The 22,049-nt window shown below is 39.0% G+C and overlaps 1 protein-coding gene across 1 annotated transcript in view; it reads right to left on the reverse strand.

The window, feature by feature from the left end:
* Positions 1–3,407: 3,407 nt before the first annotated feature.
* Positions 3,408–22,049, reverse strand: part of PPP4R2 (protein phosphatase 4 regulatory subunit 2) — a 64,443-nt gene continuing 45,801 nt past the window's right edge. Inside the window, exons 3-9 of the mRNA XM_049776910.1 lie at positions 19,295–19,465; positions 12,030–12,123; positions 10,481–10,518; positions 8,342–8,416; positions 6,802–6,945; positions 5,415–5,704; positions 3,408–5,167 (exon numbers count right to left, since the gene is read on the reverse strand). Coding sequence (XP_049632867.1) covers positions 4,851–5,167; positions 5,415–5,704; positions 6,802–6,945; positions 8,342–8,416; positions 10,481–10,518; positions 12,030–12,123; positions 19,295–19,465 — 1,129 coding nt within the window. The 3' untranslated portion in view covers positions 3,408–4,850. The remainder of the gene's footprint in view (positions 5,168–5,414; positions 5,705–6,801; positions 6,946–8,341; positions 8,417–10,480; positions 10,519–12,029; positions 12,124–19,294; positions 19,466–22,049) is intronic.

Here is a 22,049-nt window from a genome sequence, read left to right on the forward strand (position 1 = left end):
ATTCGAACCCCAGTGTCCCATATGGTCCCCCCGTGCCTGCCAGGAGCTATTTCTGAGCAGACAGCCAGGAGTAACCCCTGAGCACCGCCGGGTGTGGCCCCCCCCCAAAAAAAATAATAATAATGATAATAATAATAATATGGGAAAAAATTGTTAACTATGCCAAGAAAATTTTACAATGTAAATCTGAAACTTGCCCCAAACCAGTAAAAGAACACTGCAGAAAAAAATGTGGTTTTGTTAGTCATGTAGCAAATCTTTCCTCCTCATGGAGAGAACATGTATGTAGACCCGAAATCATCTTAGATGAGGGTATAGCAAATAAAATGATTCCACACATAAAGGTATTCTAATTTGCATTTTATTGCATTATGAAAATACATTTGGCAAATAATCTAGGACCAAGTTGAAATAATATTCTGAAGTGTATGTACTGAGTATTTTTAAAATGTGAAATATTAGATGTATTCTAACCAGTAGTTTAGCAGTCTTAATAGGCCAAGAATACAAGTATACCTAATTGTAACTCCAAATTAAATTACAAAATGTTTTCGCATTTACTCACTTTATGACTTAGCATAAATGTCCAGAAAACTGAGCTTCCTTTAACTGAAACGAAAGTACCTTAAGAGACTCCTGTTAGGAAGACAATTTGAAACTAGCCAAAATTTTAATCACCTTTGGTTCTACAAGTTGCATTTTCATTCTTACAAGTTACATTCTCATGATCAAACATTGTAGCAGTTTAAATCCTGCCCAGTACCTTTATAAGTAAACTAGCATATGACATTTACATTATTTGAAAAATGGCAGATTTTACAAGTGCATTAAAAATGCATGCCTATCTACACCAGAAGTATGCATGTATGCATGTTTTAGAGACCATATCTAGAGACAAGTATGCATGTTTTACAGACCATATCTACTGCCCAGAAGGGTATCTGGCTGGGATGTCTTCCCAAACCACAGCGTGGGTTTTTATATTTCCAAAGCTTTTCATGACGGCACAATTCCACTATTCTGCTGGTTTTGTTTGTTTGTTTTGGTTTTTAAGTCACACCGGCAGCACTCAGGGGTTACTCCTGGCCCTGCACTCATAATTCACTCTTGGCAGGCTATGGGGACCATATGGGATGCCGGGATTCGAACCACCTTGTCCTGTGTTGGCCGCATGCAAGGCAAACACCTTACCACTGTGCTATCGCTCTAGCCCATATATATATATATATTTTGGTTTTTGGGCCACACCCGACGGTGCTCAGGGGTTACTCCTGGCTGTCTGCTCAGAAATAGCTCCTGACAGGCACAGGGGACCATATGGGACACCGGGATTCGAACCAACCACCTTTGGTCCTGGATCGGCTGCTTGCAAGGCAAACGCCGCTGTGCTATCTCACCGGACCCTCTAGCTCCTACTTTTTATAATTTATAATAAACTCTAAAATAATAAAATAATCAGCATCTAAAATGTGGCACTCCACTAATTGCCATTCCATCTTTTAAAAAAAATATGTAAAGTTCTTTTTTTCAACTGCACTAACCCTTTTTATTCCACCTTTTAAAGAGAAAGGGGCTAAAACATGCATTTTTTTAATTTCCTCAGGAGCATTTCATGTTTTTACATGTTGGGCTCAGAGTTTACAGTGTAATGTAAGAACAGAACCCCCCAAAAAAACCTCAACTAAATTATTGTTCAACTGAAATCTTGTTATCATTGAGCTCTAACATGATTTTGCTGATGTCAAGAAAATGCGCCTGGGGCCGGAGAGATAGCATGGAGGTAAGGCGTTTGCCTCTCATGCAGGAGGTCATCGGTTCGAATCCCGGCGTCCCATATATGGTCCTCCCGTGCCTGCCAGGAGCAATTTCTGAGCCTGGAGCCAGGAATAACCCCTGAGCACTGCCGGGTGTGACCCAAAAACCACAAAAAAAAAAAAAAAAAAAAAAAAGAAAATGCGCCTAAAGTCACTTAATTACTTTTTGAAAATTCACATCTCGGGGCTGGAGCGGTGGCATAAGAGGGGTAAGGCATCTGCCTTGGCCGTGTCAGCCTAGGAAGGGCAGAGGTTCGATCCCCCAGCGTCCCAAATGGTCCTTCAAGCCACGAGTGATTTCTGAGCGCATAACCAGGAGTAACGCCTGAGCGTCACTGGGTGTGGGCCCAAAAATCAAAAAAAAAAAAAAAAAAAAGAAAGAAAAAAGAAAAGAAATTGCACACCTCAATTGCTCCTATAACCGAAGTTTTTATTCTGTACTAATACTTGTCAAAACTTAGATCCAGTGGGTGTCATTATCTTAAACCAGCTGATGAAAGTTTCCCAATTTAAAGCATCCCATATATCTTAAATATTTCATGAACATTCTATAAAGTATCTAATAGCCAACAAGTCTGATCCATCACTAAAATGAATAGCTAATAAATATTAAAACTATCAAACTACAGATTAAAATATAAATTTCTCATAGAGTTAAGTGATGGCATTTGGTACAGTCACCATTATTATACTTTATTTAATAAAGAAATATATTTACCCTTGCAAAAATAGCAATTGCAAGTTTACAAATTAAACCACAGACCACACCAAATGATGCTAAATCTTCAACTCATAACCAACAAAGCTAAATCAATCATTAACAAATGGTCCATGGCACTATTAAAATAAAAATATCAAAAGGTCACAGGCTCTTAAAGAATAGGTTTATTGACAATAATTTCATAAATATTCTAAAGAAAATCTCAAAATTTCTGAACTTAAGTGTTTTAAAATCTGTTCATTGGCAAAATATCCCTCAACAAAAATAGGTCACTACAAATGTCACATTTAAAATTTGCTTCATTTTAACATTTTTGAAAAATGTTTTTAATTTACAATTTATTATTTCCCCCTCACATGGGTAAAATAAATCAATATTGAAACAATAGACATAGCATAAATATATCCTCTGGATGTTGTGAACCTGATAGGCAAGTCAGTCAGTAGTATAATATCCTATGAAACATAAATGGAGCCAAATCATTTTGGTTAATTTTAGTCAGCAAGTTAAGTAGTCAAAATGCAAAGCTTGGGCCGGGCGGTGGCGCTGGAGGTAAGGTGCCTGCCTTACCTGCGCTAGCCTAGGAGACGGACCGCGGTTCGATCCCCCGGCTTCCCATATGGTCCCCCAAGCCAGGAGCGACTTCTGAGCGCATAGCCAGGAGTAACCCCTGAGCGTCACCGGGTGTGGCCCAAAAAAACCAAAAAAAAAAAAAAAAAAAAAAGCAAAGCTTGTGGTTGCCGCCCAAGTCACCCCCAAAGCGTAAGATACAGTGTCAGAAATTGTTTGCAGTGTAAGTTCATTTGTGTACTTCAGATATCTGAAACTAAAAAAGGGATTCTTTAATATGTTGATAAAAATGTACTCGAATATTTCATAACATTAATATTTATTGCTTTATATGAATACTGTATTGAAAGCCCAAGCATTCGGTTTACACACAGAAATTATACAATTATATACCGCTTCACAAAGGCAGTGAACACATTACATTCTACAAAATCTACAGAAATTTAAAAATTCTAAATATCAAAAGGTACAGCTGAAGAAACAGGTATAAATTTGGCAGCCAGTAATTTTGACAGGGAAGTTGCAGCTTGTATGACTTTAAATATGTGAATTTTAAAATATTGAGTTTAGAGTAATCATTGTGCTTTGTGTTGATCTGAAAAATATAACACTGGCTGTCAAAGAAGCATGTTCAAAAATATTTAATTCACTTCAAAATGTCATACAAATTATGGTGGTTTTTATGCACCCCTAAAGCTTTAGTCATTTAGCTCTGGTACACATTACTAAGTAATATATTAATTCTTCCAGTACAGTGGTGTTTCATACCATTGACATCTGTATACTCTAGAATAATTTAGGAAGAAATGTGTAATATTCACAATGTTCAGAAAAGCAAGCAAAAGGTCTAAGGAACCTCCCCGGTTCTTCTGAGATGGACTCCTATCAGCTTTACAAGCATTCATTCTACAAAAGAGTAAGCTAAAGTTTGAACACAATTTCCAAGATAAAGCACATTTTCTCATAAATAATGAAATCTATTTCTCAGGCACCTCAGAAGTATACAAAAAAATTTTAGTTTGAACAGATCACTTGGAATGTGTTTAACCTGGTGTTCCAACAGACTTAACATTTCCAGGGTTTCACAAGGGCCAGATTTTATTTGAATTCTCAGAAGAGAAAGAAACTATCTTCTGAAAGAGGTGAACTCAATCATTACCAATAGAAAAAGTATCCACTGTATTCATCTCTTATAGAAACAGAAAAATATAACATTTCCCCCCTTAGAATATATATATATATATATACACACACATATATATGTATATATGACTTAACGTTCCATTGTACATAGCCAAACAAAATCTGGAAACCAGCATGAAACCCTATTATTCACGTTAAAATGTTGAAAGTATGACCAAAATACAAAAACTACTAGAGCTGTCCCAAAGAGAAGACAAAAAGCTTTCTTGCATATGTAGTAAACTAAATGTGATAATCTCCAAAAGGTTTTCAAAATTATAATTATTACCTTCCAGTTTAAAACCTTTAATTCTAAAATTAAAAAAAAAAAATCTATACACGAACCACTGATTTGACCAGACACCAAAATAGTCAGCGGTAAGCAGGACCCAGAAGAGCTGATATTCACAGTTCTTGCATACAACTCGCAGGATTTATCCCATAAAGTACTTTATTTTACAACCTGCTTTTCTAGTAAAACTAAGGTCCACTTTATTACATAAAGGTTTTATACAGTGTAAAACCAGAACTGTATGTAAAATACTGCATCTACATGTTTCTAATTAGTCTTGTTCCATTGGTTCATCTGTGGCTTCTGTGACGTCATCATCATTTTCCATGGATGACTCTGAGAGAATCTTTCCAGTTTTAGAGGCATTGGATCCTAACTCTTCGGATTCACGGCGATCCGAACCACTACTTACAGGGCCTGTGTTTTCACTACCTTCAGAATGTAAATCTTTCTCAGGTTGAGTCAGGTCAGATTCCTCCATTTGGTTAGTTTCCTCAGAAGTCTCTTCATTCACAGTTAAGGCATCATCAGATTCTTTTTCTTGATTTTTTCTTTCTGGCATCATTTCTCTTGATGTCATAAAAGATTCTAAAAATAAGCAAATGTTGGTGTAGTTAAATTTTATTTTCAAAATACCTCCAGTTACGTTCATGAATTGATATTCTACAGTTAAAATCATAGCCCCTGAAACTCAGCAGCAACTATATATAGATATGAGAAAAACCAACATCAGCAATTATAAGGAGTTCCAATGTTACATTCTTTCACGCAAAAATGAAGCACAAGAATTTGAGAATCTCTTTACTCCACCCTTTTACATATGTTCTCTAAATACCTTCTTCGTCCTCTTCATCCTCTTCGTCATCCTCGTCTGTACAATGCTGCCTGGTACAACTACTTTCTTTGTGTTTATCCTGAGATGAAGATGTGGTTTCTGTTTCTTCTACCATGACTGAAGATATTTCACTGGAAGATGTTTGACTGCCTGTCTCTCGGACTTCGCTTTCTTTGTCAAACCTGAGTCTTTTTACCTCATGCCCCTCGGTTTCCACAGCATCTTCATCTGGATGTTTATTTTTTATAGGGCTCACTGAGGAACTTTCTGAGTCAGATGTTGGAGAGTCACTGTAAATATTTTTTAAAGTGTTATTAATAAGAATTTGCCTTCATTACCTACATTCTCATTTTTTTTTTTTTTTGGTTTTTGGGTCACACCTGGCAGTGCTCAGGGGTTATTCCTGGCTCCAGGCTCAGAAATTGCTCCTGGCAGGCACAGGGGACCATATGGGGCGCCGGGATTCGAACCGATGACCTCCTGCATGAAAGGCAAACGCCTTACCTCCATGCTATCTCTCCGGCCCCAACATTCTCATTTTTAAGATGCTATAATTTTAACAGTTATATTTCAGTGTAAAAGTTCAATTACAATGTCTGGGCAAGCGATAAAACAAGAAAATAAATAATATCAAGGGAACCCAAATGGTTTCACAAGTCTCTCTAAAGAACAAGTCAGTAAGTTTTATGACCAGTTACATAATATAACACCATGTGTTTTTCCTTTATTAATTTACTGTAATAGATCATTCACATAATGCTCCTATCCACAAAAATCTCAAGTCTCTTACAAAGTGTTTGTTCAATTACCTTTCAAGACTAAGAAAATACAAGACCACTTTCTAAATGCTACTTCTCCAAATTAGTGCTTCCAGGCCTTTTCTACACTTATTTATTTATTTATTTATTTTGGTTTTTGGGCCACACCCGGTGATGTTCAGGGGTTACTCCTAGCTATGCGCTCAGAAGTCGCCCCTGCGCTCCTGGCTTGGGGGACCATATGGGACGCTTGGGATCGAACCTCGGTCCGTCCAAGACTAACGCAGGAAAGGCAGGCACCTTACCTCTAGCGCCACCGCCCGACCCCTCTACACTTATTTTTAGTGTACATTAAATCCTTATTCTATCCCTTAATAATCAAAATTGAAATAATTTTAATTAAAAAATGTCAGCCTATTGGGACTGGAGAGATAGCATGGAGGAAAAGCGTTTGCCTTTCATGAAGAAGGACGGTGATTCTAATCCCAGCATCCCATATGGTCCCCTGTGCCTGCCAGGGGCGACTTCTGAGCATAGAGCCAAGAGTAACCCCTGAGCACTGCCGGGTGTGACCCAAAAACCAAAAACCAAAAAAAAAAGTCAGCCTATAAGGTAAATCACATACAAACCTGCGAGTTTTGTCCTCATTTTGCTGTAAATTTGACTCTTTGCTGTCTGTACTCTCAGGCAAGCCATTTGTAGTCATAGGAACTGACAAAGAAACTTTTGGTCGATTAAGTGGTCTGGGTGTTCCAGGACCATTTATATTAGACCTATATAAGACAAATAAAGTTTTTACATTTTTGTATAACATCATCCATTTTTTGAGCCAGAGCAATAATACACTAGGTAGGGTGATTGCCGTGCATGCACATGCAGTCAATCCAGGTTTTTTTTTTAAACTTTATTACATACATGATTGTGTTTGGGTTTCAGTCATGTAAAGAATACCACCCATCACCAGTGTCCCAAATCTCCCTCCTCCCCACCCATCCCCGCCTGTACTCTAGACCGGCTTTCTACTTCCCTCGTACATTCTCATTATTAGGATAGTTCAAAACGTAGTTATTTCTCTAACTAAACTCATCCCTGTTTGTGGTGACCTTCATGAGGTGAGTTGTAACTTCCAGCTCTTTTCTCTTTTGTGTCTGAAAGTTATTATTGCAAGAATGTCTTTCATTTTCCTTAAAATCCATAGATGAGTGAGACCATTCTGTGTCTTTATCTCTCTCTCTCTCTCGCTCTCTCTCTCTCTCTCTCTCTCTCTGACTTAATTTTTTTTTTTTTTTTTTTTTTTTTGGTTTTTGGGCCACACCCTGTGATGCTCAGGGGTTACTCCTGGCTATGCGCTCAGAAGTTGCTCCTGGCTTCTTGGGGGACCATATGGGACGCCGGGGGATCGAACCGCGGTCCGTCCAAGGCTAGCGCAGGCAAGGCAGGCACCTTACCTTTAGCGCCACCGCCCGGGCCCTCTCTGACTTAATTTTACTCAGCATAATAGATTCCATGTATAGGAAAATTTCATGACTTCATCTCTCCTGACAGCTGCATAATATTCCATTGTGTACATGTACCACAGTTCCTTTAGCCATTCATCTGTTGAAGGGTATCCTCGGCACCAAATATGTTTCCCCCAGCTCACCAATAGTGATTCTGAACACAATCAGGAATGATCCCTGAGCACTGCTGGTTGGGGCCCCAAAGCAAAAACAGAATCAGAACAATTAGACATCCAAGGTTTCTTTATATGATCAATAGATTACTGGCCCAAGTAATAGTCCCAGGGGTAAAGGGGGCAAGTATGCCCTGCACATGGCCAACCTGTGTTCAATTAATTCCTGGCACTCAATTTGGTTTGCCAAGAGTAATTCCTGAGTGCAGACCCAGGAATAAACCACAGAAACTTCCAGGTGTGACTCCAAATCCCACTCACATGCAAAAGTAGGGTCAGCAGATAGCTCCAATGCTGGAGGACATATCTGGCACGTGCCAAATTTTAATTCCTGGCACTGTATAGTTCCTTAAGCACCCGTGGATGGTCCTGAGCCCATAACACTGTTGGGCCCAACTAGCATTGGGGTATAAATATAGCAAGTATTTTAACAGAAGTTAGTATAGAAAGCTGGGGATATGCACTTTTCAGGGTCACTTCCTCACAATAAATCTCACCTGTCAGTGTAATTCGGAGAACTTCCAGGAAACATAACACCATTCATTCGATTTAAACTACTGGAATTGTTTTTCCTATTAGGAATAAAAAAAAAAATGGTTAGTGAGGGTTCGGGGTAGGGGAGGCTGAAGTGGTGGTGCAAGCCTTTAACTCCCTAGCCTAGGATGGACTGCGGCTCAATCCCCCCAGTGCCCTATATGGTCCCCCAAGCATTTCTGAGAGCATAGCCAGGAGTAACCCCTAAGCATTAATGGGTGTGGTCCCAAAACAAAGAGAGGGTTCAGTTATTTTTGATAAGTATCGTAAGGTCTTAGATCACTGGGATGTATACACAGTAGCAGAGCACCTGCCTTACAGGCAGTTGGGCATGAGCTTAACCTTTGGCACTGTCATTTTCATCTTCAGCACCATAATCAAGTGCACTCACTGATATAACAAGTATGAGTAACCATCAGAAACAATGTTCAACCTCCAACCCTAGAGAGCACAAATAAAAGGAGGAGACATAAATTACAGGGTCAGGAGGTGGTACGAAGTGATTGCCCTCATGTGGGGGGCTCAGATCATCAATCCCCGACATGGTGCGGTGCTAAGAACCAGGAGCCACTCTCTAAACAAGTGGTCCCAAGTGAAATAAAACAGAAAATTACAATTCAGCGGTATGTGTTAATGTAATATAACTCAGTTATACATGGATGGATCTGGAGTATCATGTTAAGTAAAGCTAGTCTGAAAGAGAAATACAGATACAAAAGATCTTATGTCTTGAAAGATTGTACTTCTATCTTATTAACATGGTGTGTTCTTGAAAATTTTCAAGACAAATTGATTACAATCAAACACATTTTAATCTTTTTTGGGGGGGGCACACCCTGTGACTCTCAGGGGCCACTCCTGGCTATGCATTCAGAAATCGCTCCTGGCATGGAGGACCATATGGGATGGCGGGGGATTCAACCCAGGTCAATCCCGGGCCAGCCGCATGCAAGGCAGAGAAGCCCTACTGCTGCACTATTGCTCTGGCCCCTCAAATATTTTAATCTTAAACATTAATACGACCCCCCCCCCATTAGCTCACAGCAGACAGCAAACCCACATTCTCCAGAATTTGTAACATCGAGGAACAATTTGGGGAGAGAAACATCTGTATTTAATGTTTAGAAGCCAGGAATACTAATAAACCTCCTGTATTTCCTGGTATATCCACTCATAGGAAATGTAGATAGTACCAAAATCAGTGCTTTAAACCGGCATCTTACTTGTGATATAAATCTTATCAATTGATTATCCTTCCAATCACAAAGAGGGGAATTTCAATCCTAGATGGGCTAATAGTTTATTTTTTGGTTTGTTTTTGGGTGACACCTGGCACCATTCAGGGGCCACTCCTGGCTTGCTTTGGAGACTCTATGAGATGTTGGGGATCCAATTCCGGTCAGGTCCATGCAAAGCAACACTCCACCCACTGCACTATCATTCTGGCCCAAGAGGTCTAATACTGTAATGATATACCAGAAAGTTATCTAGGTATAGGATCCCAGGACCAAAAATCCTTAATAGTATATACATTTAAAACTTTTCAGGTTACTGGGGCCAGAGCGGTGGCGCAGTGGTAGCGCATTTGCCTTGCACACAGCTGACCTAGGATGGACCCGAGTTCGATCCCCTGGTGTCTCATATGGTCCTCCAAGCCAAGAGAAATTTCTGAGCATATAGCTAGGAGTAATCCCGGAGCGTCATGGGTGTGATGTGACCAAAACAAAACAAAAAAAAACTTTTCGGGTTAGTCATTTAATCTTACATAAATCCCTTTACTAGCAAAAACAAAAACAGGACCCAGAGAGATAGCACAGCAGCGTTTGCCTTGCAAGCAGCCGATCCAGGACCAAAGGTGGTTGGTTCGAATCCCGGTGTCCCATATGGTCCCCCGTGCCTGCCAGGAGCTATTTCTGAGCAGACAGCCAGGAGTCCACCGCCGGGTGTGGCCCAAAAACCAAAAATAAAATAAAAAAATAATACATAATATTATTGGCATTATTTTAAGGACAGGATGGGGAGGAGGCTCACAAGTACTTACATAGAAAATAAATACAACCTACTTTAATTAAAATATTAGAAGCACAAAAATCTCTACTTACTCTGAAGAAGGATAAACACAGCTAACAACCATCACATTCTGCAATAACAAAAGTTAATGACTTAATATGGAAAAATATACTACAATGTTAAGTTTGTTTTTAAAATGTATCAAAATCACTGTTGCAGATTGGGTAAAACAAAAACTATGGCAAAAAAATCGAATAGCCTAAACAGTTGAATTATTTTTGCCAGTCTGGTTTCTAACTCTATGTAGGCACTCTCACATTATACATTAGAATATCAGCAAAAAAGTATTTAGATTAACACATTTAAGTCTACTATAATGAATTTCCTTCTAAAAATGAGTTCCCAAAACTTGATGTGCAAATATATCTTACGTTCCAAAGAAAGAGACTCAAATTTTTGCTTAATTTTGCTTAATAAAATCTCAGACCACAAATTTAACTCCTATGCCTTGCGTATATGAGGCCCTGGATATATCACTGTCCTCCCCCCAAGAAAGCCCAAAAACCTATCCCAAAAGTCCTTAGATCTATTGATACTCAATACTCACTAAAAACTTAGGGAAATTTGGTATTTAATGTTTAGTCTTTGTTGATAAAATTGGTATTTAATATTTAGTCTTCCTACACACAGGAAACAAAGAAAAACATGTAACTTGGTTCAGGTCACAGAATCATGAAACTAAGTTCTGTTAACAGCAGTCAACACTGATTATTACTTACTATGGTTCAACGTTTTCAAATTAATCCATCACAAAACTTATTAAGTCCCAGGGTTGAAAAGAATCACCCTTAAATCAACATTAAGCATGTTTAATGTCCTTCAAAATGTCAAATTGAAGGTATGGAGCTATAAAGATAGTTCAACAGATTAAGCACATGCTTTGCAATGAGAATGTTTTGGCTTTGATTCCTGAGCCCAATGACGTCCAAGAATTTATGACTGAACCAGTCCCGTACTATGCAGACCAAGTGAACGTCAGGTGCAGCTAAACGACTGCCTTATGGGGCTGGTTGAGACACTAACATCCATGCAGCATCTTTTTTTTTCCTTTCTTTCTTTCTTTCTTCTTTTTTTTTTTTTTTTGGTTTTTGGTTTTTGGGTCACACCCAGCGGCATCAGGAAGGGACCATATGAGATGCCTGGAATCTAACCACCCACTGTCTGTCCTGGGTTGGCCCTGTGCAAGGCAAAGCTTTACCTGCTATGCTATCACTCCAGTCCCCAACATATTTGTTTTAGAACTTGGGGGACAAGAGGGGGAGGGGGGAAAGGGTCACACCTGTAAGTATTCAGAGGCTATTCCTGGCTATTCTCAGGGGCCACTGCTCACAGTGCTTAGGAAACAATGTGTAATGCTGCAATCAAACTGAGGTCTGTAGCATACAAAGCAAGATATACCTTACATCTTATATTATTTCTCTGTTTTATAACTTAAAAAAAAAAAAGGACCGTGTTTTAGGACCAATTACCAATGTCTAAGAAAAACTTCAGGTAGATAGGATAAGAAACAGTTCAAAGAACCCACAACAAATCAATGATCTTTGTCACTGTTAAGTTCATTTTCAATAACATTATAGATACCTTTTCTACTCCTCTGAGAAATTTGTCTGTTCCTGTATAGTTTCTCCTTGGATCTGTTAGCAATTCACAAAGTCGCTGAATAGTGAAAGGAATACTGAAAAAAGAATATAATTGAGGTCATTCATTATCAAGATAATTTAAAACATCATTTCTATTTTTAAAAAAACATTATCTAAAAAAAGAGCCTGGAGGGATAGTATGGGGGTAGGGCATTTGCCTTGCATGCAGAAGGATGGTGGTTCAAATCCCGGCATCCCATATTGTCCCAAGCTTGGCAGGAGTTATTTCTGAGCATAAAGCCAGGAATACCCAACAACAAACAAACAAGTCTAAAACTGAACATGCAGAGATCTGAAGAATAAACTATCTTCCAGAGAAACATGAACTTGAGGTAGGTCTTTAATAAGAGTAAGCCAGACACAAGTCCACAAGATGAATGTTCATGAGGCTAGAGATAGTTTTGGTAGGTAAGTTTTGGTGCTTGCCTTGCCCACAGCCAAAACGCTTCCATCACCCAACATTGCCAAGATCCCAGATCAGAGCCAGGAGTAAATATAAATAAAGCATGGTCAATCTGTTTGCAACATAACCCTATTTACTCATTTGCTGATGAAAAAAATATTCTGTAAACTCTTTTTAAGGTTATGGAAATTCAATACCCAAAAAAAGAGCACAGCTCAGACAAAGACATATACACACCAAACATCAACTTGATTACATTTTTTACTTGGTTATTTAAAAAAAAATTTACCTAGGCACCATAATCCATAATACTTTTAATAATAAAGTTTCAGACATATAATAGTCTAACATATCTACCAACAGTGTCAACATCTATAGTCTAATTAAATGATGGGGGTCACAATGACCAGAACACTAGCAAAGAGTATGTGGCTAATAAACTTACAGAGGAAGTTCTGTGAATAAACAATAAAATCTTTTTTTTAAGGGTCAGAAAGGGGCCAGAGAAATAGCACAAAGAGTAGAGCATTTGCCATGCACTTGGCCAATCTGGGTTCGATCCCTGGCATTCCATATGGCCCCCGAGTCTGCCAAGTGTGATTTCTGAGGGCAGAGCCAGGAGTACCCCCTGAACAGTGATGGTTGTGGTCCAAAATACAAACAAATAAAAAAGGTCAGAGAGAGTAAGAGTTAATTAAGGTCCTGATCTGATGCTTAAGCATAAATCCAAGAATAAGCTCTGACCACTTCCAGGTGTGGTCCCAAAGGTAAGGCATCTGCCTTGCAAGCGCTAGCCAAGGAAGGATCTCGGTTCGATCCCCGGCCCACGTGGTCCCCCCAAGCCAGGGGCAATTTCTGAGTGCTTAGCCAGGAGTAACCCCTGAGCATCAAATGGGTGTGGCCCGAAAAAACAAAAAAAAAAAAGTTTTAAAATGAATTCCCTATGTTACAAATCTAAAGATTACAGTGCAACTGAAATTAAGCTCATTATAGATGAAGTAACCATTACAATACAAAATATTATACACAGTAAGGATTCTTTTGGTACAAATGAAATGCAGATCAGAGAATAAGATTTGAAGTGACACCATATTCCCCCAAATGTTTAAGAACTCAGACCTGGATCCCCAATATGTCATAAAAAGAACAATCCCAAAGTATACTTCGAACCAAAAACATGAATTATCTCTACACTAAATTATTTTCCTTATAAAGAAAAACAAGTTAACACAAAACTTAAGTAAAGCTACATAACCATGAAATCAGATCCCTTCTCTAGTTTTATGCATAAATATATATTTTGTCTTTACTTTCTCATTGATATGTTAGCCTTATATTCAGTCTAATCTATACTACTTATACTTAGCTGGAAGTTATGAATATTCTCTGGTTATGAGGCTGGAGATAAAGTATATACAGTGGGTAAGGCACACAAGCCTTGCGTGGAGGCAACCCAGATTTTTTTTTTTGGTTTTTTTTTGGGTCACACCCGACTATGCTCAGGGGTTACTCCTGGCTGTCTGCTCAGAAACAGCTCCTGGCAGGCACGGAGGACCATATGGGACACCGGGATTTGAACCAACCACCTTTGGTCCTGGATCGGCTGCTTGCAAGGCAAATGCCGCTGTGCTATCTCTCCGGGCCCACAACCCAGATTTCTGAGCAACCATATGGTAGTACCAGGGATGACCCACCATCCCTGAGCAACACCAGTATGGTCCAAAATAAAAACTTTCAAGTTACCATAGTCTGCCTTTTTTTTTTTTTTTTTTGGTCACACTTGGCAGCACTCAGGAGTTACTCCTGGCAGGCTCAGGGGACCATATGGGATGCTGAGCAGGGCTGTCGTGTATTGGCCACATGCAAGACAAATGCTTTACAGCTGTGCTATCGCCCCAAGGTCTGCTTTCTATCAAGTTTGCTTAAGCACTGTTAGTATGTCTTTATGCAGTCAGACTGTAATGTATATGTACATATTAATAAGAGTTTGGGTATACATTGAATACCTCAAATGACAATTGAGATTTATTAATAATTTAACTGTAAAACAAGGTATAACAATATAGGGACTGGAACTGAGAATAGCTCACTGGGTTGTACCACATTATTTCATATAGGAGATTTGAATTCAGTTCCAGCACCATAGGTATTCCCCAGCACCTCCAAGAGCAATCTAATCCAAGCCAGGACGGCTCAATACTCCGTACTGCTGAGTTTGCCCCCCCAAATCAAATTTTAAAATATTAATCTAGCAAACAAGGGACTGGAGCACATTCTTTGTATGTAGAAGCTCCAGGTTCCATGTCCTATCAGTGTTCCTGAGCCAGGAAAAACTCTTCTTGTCATCACCAATATACAGAAACATCAGATAGCTAAATCCTTTCCATTTTAAATATCGAATCATATTACCATAAGACAATGAAAGGTAGAAAGTAGAGAAGTCTAAAAGGCTACTAAATGCTTTTTCCTATTTAGTCAACTGTGCTGAAAGAAAGTGAAAAGGGAAAATAAAAACACTTTTTTCAACAGATTCAATATGCCCAGTGAATAAACACAAATAATTAAGCAACAATACAAAATTTCTATTTTCCAAACCAAGGAGCAGAAAATTCACCAAATTAATGTCAAGGGAATAAGTGAACGAAGTAACAGACGCTAGAATTTACCCATCTCTAAAAATTCAAGTGTAAAACAATTAGAAAGGAATAGATTTTCCATCTATAACTCAGATTAGGAGTTTAAATTCTTTTGGGGTGCTAAACAACATTCAACTGAGTTTACATGGAAAAGAATCTGGTTGAACATCTTCACTAACAATTTAGAAAAAAAATCACCAGAAAACTATCATGCCAAAAGTAATTGTTCCATAGCTTTGTATATCTCTGAGACGTAACATGACAGATTTTTCAGTGCCTACTGATGGTGTACTTTTCCCTAATCCTCTCATAAACACAGTCATGCTATTTTAGCCAACTATGACACTGTTAATGAAATTAGCTGCAAATTACCAAAGAAATGAGAGGACCTCAGTGACTGCAACAGCATTCATCATTCTTACATTCTCAGTAAGGGACAAAACAGATTTCAAAAAACTACTTGGGGGCCAGAGAGATGGCACAGCAATAAAGCATTGCCTTGCATATGGCTGACCCGGGATAAACCCGGTTCGATTCCCAGCATCCCATATGGTCCCCGGAGCTTGACAGGAGCGATTTCTGAGCACAGAGGCAGGAGTAACAACCCCTGAGCATTGCGGGGTGTGGACCAAAGACCAGTCAATTAATAAATAAACTGCTTAAAAATAAAATAAAAACACTATTTGGATGCAAGCTACATTCTCTTAAAACTGTCAAACTCCCAGAACCAGAGAGATAGTAATGAGTTCAACCCCTCGTAACCAACCCATATGGCAAAAGTAATTCCTAAGTGCAGAGCCAGGAATAATACCTGAGCACAACTGAGTGTGGCCAAAACAAAAAACATCCTTCAAACTTCCTCTTTTTATATCACTATAGAATTTAACTAATAGGGGCTGGAGAGATAGCATGGAGGTAAGGCGTTTGCCTTTCATGCAGGAGGTCGTGGTTCGAATCCCGGCGTTCCATATGGTCCCCCGTGCCTGCCAGAAGCATTTTCTGAGCCTGGAGCCAGGAATAACCCCTGAGCACTGCCGAGTGTGACACACACACACACACACACACACACACACACACACACACACACACACACAAACTAATAGTTCTTAAATTGTATTCATGGAGCCAGGAATAACCCCTGAGCACTGCCGGGTGTGACCCAAAAACAAACAAACAAACAAACACACACACACACACACACACACACAATTAACTAATAGTTCTTAAATTGTATTCATGGTAACCATGAAAGGAAGATATTTTTAAAGCTGACCCCAGTTTGAGTAAGCCTTTATACTCTTGTTCACTATAATTCCTTACAAAGGAGATAAGTGGCAACAATTATCAATTTAATTGACCATTTCATTAAAGCTTCTACTTTTGTTAATTTTAATTTTCAGTGTTTCTCCCCTCAGAAACTAACTTCAATTCTGGAGAGTAGCTTTAATCCTATAAAATATTAAAGCTCTAAAGTAATTTTAAAAGGACAATAGGGGCCAGAGCAGTGGCGCATAAATTTTGGCTAAGTTTTAAAAAAAGAATTTAATGGGGTTGGAGTAATAGCACAGTGGGAGGGCATTTGCCTTACACGCAGCCAATCCATGATGGGCCCGGGTTCGATTCCCAGTATCCCTTATGGTTCCCCAAGCCTTCCAGGAGCAATTTCTGAGGGCAGAGCCAGGAATAACACCACTGAGGGTTGCCGGGTGTGGCCCAAGAAACCAAAACAACAAACAAACAAACAAACACACAAAAAGAATGTAAGCATTCAGCTTAATGTAATTCTACCATCTCCATTAAATAAAACACAGATATAGAACCATACTTTTATTCCTCTCATTCATTCATTTAATAAATTTGGTCTACAGATTCCTGACAGGAGTGATCTAAGCAGAGCCAGGAGTAAGCCCTGAACACAGTTGGTTATAGCACCAAAATAAAATCCAAAGAATAAATCTGAAAACCTATTAGTTCAGGTATTCACTGTTTCAGACTATTTGTTTTCTATTCTGCTTTGGAGCCACATCCAGCAGTGCTCCAGCGTTACTCCTGACTCTGCGTTCAAGAATTATTTCTGATAGGCTCAGAGGACCATATGGAATGCTGGGTATCCATGGCTGGACATGTTCAAGGTAAGCACCCTACCCACTGTACTCTGGCCCCTGATGTTCCAGTCAATTTGAAGAAGGAAATTACCTCTGCTCTCTGATAATATTTTTGCTTTGTTTTGTTTTTGCCTTACTGCTTGGCCCCACCATACCGGCCCTCTCTGATATAATATTACCACTAAAAATTATTCAAGTAAAAGATCACCTCACAATGTATTTTTTTTTTGCACCATGAAAACATATCAGATACCCACCATCAATGCAAGTAGGGCAAATATTACCTATTTATGAAATAGAAAATAATGCAGCTATTTCAATTAAACAAGTAAACAATCGGCACAGCTTTGATGTTTCTTAATGTTTTAAAAACTTCAATGTTCTGAAAGAAAAATACAATGGTTCTCTTATGTATTACTATGACCTGAAGATCTTTCTAAATTTAAAAATGTCATACTTTTGGGGACCAGAGTGATAAGAGTACAGTGGGTAGGAAGCTTGCCTGGGTGCTCTCTCTAATATTCTATAACTTTTGTTTATATATATTATAGGTTATTGATCCGAAGAGAGATGAATATGAGTACACAATGTGCATGCTTTGCATTTGTAGGCCCAGGTTTAATCCTATGCAACCACATGGTCCATGCCCCCCCCCCACTCTTCCCTACTAAAGTAGAGTAAGGTATGATCCAAAAAAGGAAAAAAGAAGGAAATTACAAATACTTGTGTTTATTTATTAACCCCTCTATATCCAGTACAATTTAACTTGGAACCATCAAAACTGGTATTTCAGATTCATTAGTAAATTAGCTTATCACAATATAGTAATACAATCTGACCTAGTTCTTCTTATACTTGTTTTCAAATAATAAGTCACTGCTAACTGAAAAAGGTTACTGCCATGTCTAATAATTACAAAACTATAACATTCTAAAATGTATCCAAGATGTATTTTTCTTCCTTGAACTCAATAGCAAATAATACACAAACACTCCTAATACACATAGTAGATATACCTAATACAGATTCTTCTAGATGTGTGCTTTTAAAATTAAAGTACTGACATAAAACGTGTATGTTCAAAAATAATTTCCAACAGCATAGCATAGTACAAAGTTAATATGCCTTTTTTCCTATCCCAAGCTCTTGGAGAACTAACTGGTAAGTATAAAACATGGTCAAATATTATCCTTAATATTTTGGAGACCAAATCATTAGCACAGCCGTAATGTGTTTGCCTTGCACCATGACCAACACAGGATGAACACAGGATGGACCGTGGTTCGAATGCCGGCATCCCATATTGTCCCCTGTGCCTGCCAGGGGCAATGATTTCTGAGCAAAACAAACAAACAAAAAAATATCCAGAGTATTTTGGTAACAGATCTAAAATATAAGCATAGGAGGATTTAACATGTTAAGCAATTTTCAAACAGCAACAAAGTAACCATGAGATATAACAGGCAATTTAAAGTCACATTATATCTTACTGCAAATCCCATGTGATTAAATATATGTAAAGAATGAGATCCTTTATGATATAAAAATACCCACAACCGAAACCCCTTCAGATAAAATCTACGACTAAATATGAACTCTTTTAAGTACTTCAAATGAAACAGACACAGTAACATTTTTTCAAGATCAGCTTTATTTTAGTGCAGAGTATCTTTCCAGTGCAATGTTTTTACAAACTACTGAAAATGGTTATTAGTTACTAAGGGTAGGGGGAAAGAGACTTAAAATTTGTAATAGAAGTCACCGAGTAGAATACTTTCATAAATATAAATTTTTCATTTTAAATGAAATGTTACTTCTTTCAGTGAAATACAGATTCTGTACAAGTATGAAGATTAATAAAACTAAATACAAAAAAGGAAAGAAAAAATTGAAAACATATCACTGCCATACCTATTTTAAAGATCAAATGTCACCTAAACCTCAAAAAATGTATTTTTTTAAAAAATATTTTAAGTACTTGTAAATACATAACACTTATTCTAATGGAGAAACAACGATCAAACAACCAGATACATCAACACTTAAAGAATTAAGTGCATACCCATTAAATCCAGTGACAATTTTCAGTATTCTTTCCTTCATTTCATCAAAAGGAATATATTCAACATTAGGGTTGGGAGGACCTCTTGGTTCAGGAGCTGAAGTTCTGAAATCATCCATCACTTTCTCCAGTTTGAAAATAAAATAGCCTTTAAATTGGGACCACTGAATCCTACAATAAAACAACAAATGATTAGAACACAAGATAGGTGTTGTAATATATTTACTTTTTTAAACAAAAAACACATCTTTGTTAGCAATGTACCAAAAACGACCGATTTTAAGAACCCCAATTCTAACTTTCTTAATTTTTGTTTTGTTGGGCCACACTCGGTGATGGTGATGCTCAGCAGTTCCTCCTGGCTACGCACTCAGAAATCGCTCCTGGCTTGAGGGACCATATGGGAAACCGTGGTCCGTCCTAGGTTAGTGCATGCAAGGTTTGTGCCACCGCTCCGACCCCTCTCCTAATTCTTGATTCAAACACAGTAATGTTTATTATTATAATGCTTATCTAAGATAATTTCCCATGGCTGGAGAGATAGTATAGTGGTAGGCCATTTGCCTTGCACAAGGCTGACCCAGGATGGACCCAGGTTCAAATCCCAGCATCCCATATGGTCCCAGAGCTACTAGGAGTGATCTGAGCAGAGCCTGGAGTAACCCCAGAGCACCGCCAGATGTGCCCCCCCCCAAAAACAAAACAAAACAAAAAAAAAAAAAACAAAGAAAAAGATTTCTCATCCAGAAAATAGATATGGTTTCTCCTTTTGCTGTCAGCTGTCATTTTTTAAAATATTTTGTCCTTTACTTATTGATGGGGATTGGAGGATTGAAGATACACCCAGTAGAGCTCAGGGGGACCACAGGAGATGCCAAAGATTGGTTCAGGGTCTAACTGTGTTCAAAGCAAAAGCCCTACCCACTATACTACCATACTGACTGAGTGACAAACAGCAGGTACAGTATGGCTTGCATGCAGATGACCTTGTATGCACCACATATGGTTGACCGAGCACACAAAAAATGATCCCTAAGCACTGAGCCAGGAGATCCCTGAGCACCGCTGGGTGTGGATCAAAACCAAAGAACAATATAAGTATGTGTCAAACCAAGAAAAAAAAAAAATCAAGTCAAAAGGTTGGGACTAGAGCAAAAACACGGCTTGTAGGTCAATTGCCTTGCACAGGGCTAGTCAACCCATTCAATCCCTGGCACCTCATGTGATTCCCCCAAGTTCCACCAGGAGTGATCTTGAGCATAGACTCAGGAATAAGTCCCGAGCAGCACTGTGAGTGACTCAAAACAAAACAAGTTAGGGCCAGATCCATAGCATGCCCCACAACATGACAAAAAATGTGGAATACACACACACACACACACACACACACACACACACACACACACACTCACTGTGACAAACTGAAGTAACTAAAATTAAAGGTGTTTCAGTTCTTTTTCTAACAAGTGGCCATAAAGTTAAGAAAAAAATTTCCTCATGTACTTATCCCCATCAATTTATTACGTCAATTTTAACGTAATTTACTGTGCTTCCATATTTTTGTTTTTGTTTTGTTTTGTTTTTGTTTTGGGGCCACACCCGGCAGTGCTCAGGGGTTACTCCTGGCTGTCTGCTCAGAAATAGCTCCTGGCAGGCACGGGGGACCATATGGGACACCGGGATTCGAACCAACCACCTTAGGTCCTGGATTGGCTGCTTGCAAGGCAAACACCGCTGTGCTATCTCTCCAGGCCCGTGCTTCCATATTTTACCATTCATATTACATGCCTTAATAGCCCAATTCCTTGAGTCAGAAATGCCAACCATCTTCCCGAGGAGTAGTAATTACAGCTATTGTTGGCAGTAGACATTTGGCTTATATAAACTCATATTTTTAAAACCATGACACCAGTACCTTCCAATGCTCAAACTTGAGGCCGAGATAGATAGCATGGAGGTATGATATTTGCCTTTCATGCAGAAGGTCAGTGGTTTGAATCCTGTCATCCCATATGGTCCCCAGAGCCTACCAGGAGCAATTTCTGAGCATGGAGCCAGGAGTGACCCCTGAGCGCTGCCGGGTGTGACCCAAAAACCAAAACAAACAAACAAACAAAAACCAGTGCTCAAACTTGAATGTACTTAATTAGCACAAACTACAGCATTAATGTCAGTGTGTTAAAATAAGGGAACTGTTTTCTGCATTCACTCTTCCATCCCAGCCAGCAATCCTACTCACGATCCTATAAACCCTATATGCCCTCAAAGTATAGCCCAAGAAGTCCAAGCTATTACAACTCTTTCATGTGTTAACATATGCACTGATCATGCAAAAGTATAAATGGGTAAAAATTATGGTAGTTTAGAATGAATCAAGACAATAACTGTAGGGGCCGGAGAGATATAGCTCAGTGGTGGATGTTGGCCTGGTCTTTGGCCAACCCAGCATGGAGACAGTTCAATTTCTAGCATCCCATTCGGTCCCCCAGTCTTCAAGGAGAGCCAGGAGTCACCACTGAACACTGCTGGGTGTGGCCCAACAGCCAATCAATCAATAATTAAAGTTTAAAAAAAAGACAGTAACTGTAGTGGTTGGAGTGATAGCACAGCAGTAAGGCCAACATAGAAAGAACCTGGGTTAGAATCCCGGCATCCCAAATGGTCCCCCAAACCTGCCAGGAGCAACTTCTGAGCTCAGAGCCAGGAGTGACCCAAGCGCTGCCAGATGTGGACCCCCCCCCCAAAAAAAAGACAA

The sequence above is a fragment of the Suncus etruscus genome, chromosome 7 (genome assembly GCF_024139225.1).
Source record: "Suncus etruscus isolate mSunEtr1 chromosome 7, mSunEtr1.pri.cur, whole genome shotgun sequence".
In the NCBI taxonomy this organism is placed as follows: domain Eukaryota; kingdom Metazoa; phylum Chordata; class Mammalia; order Eulipotyphla; family Soricidae; genus Suncus; species Suncus etruscus.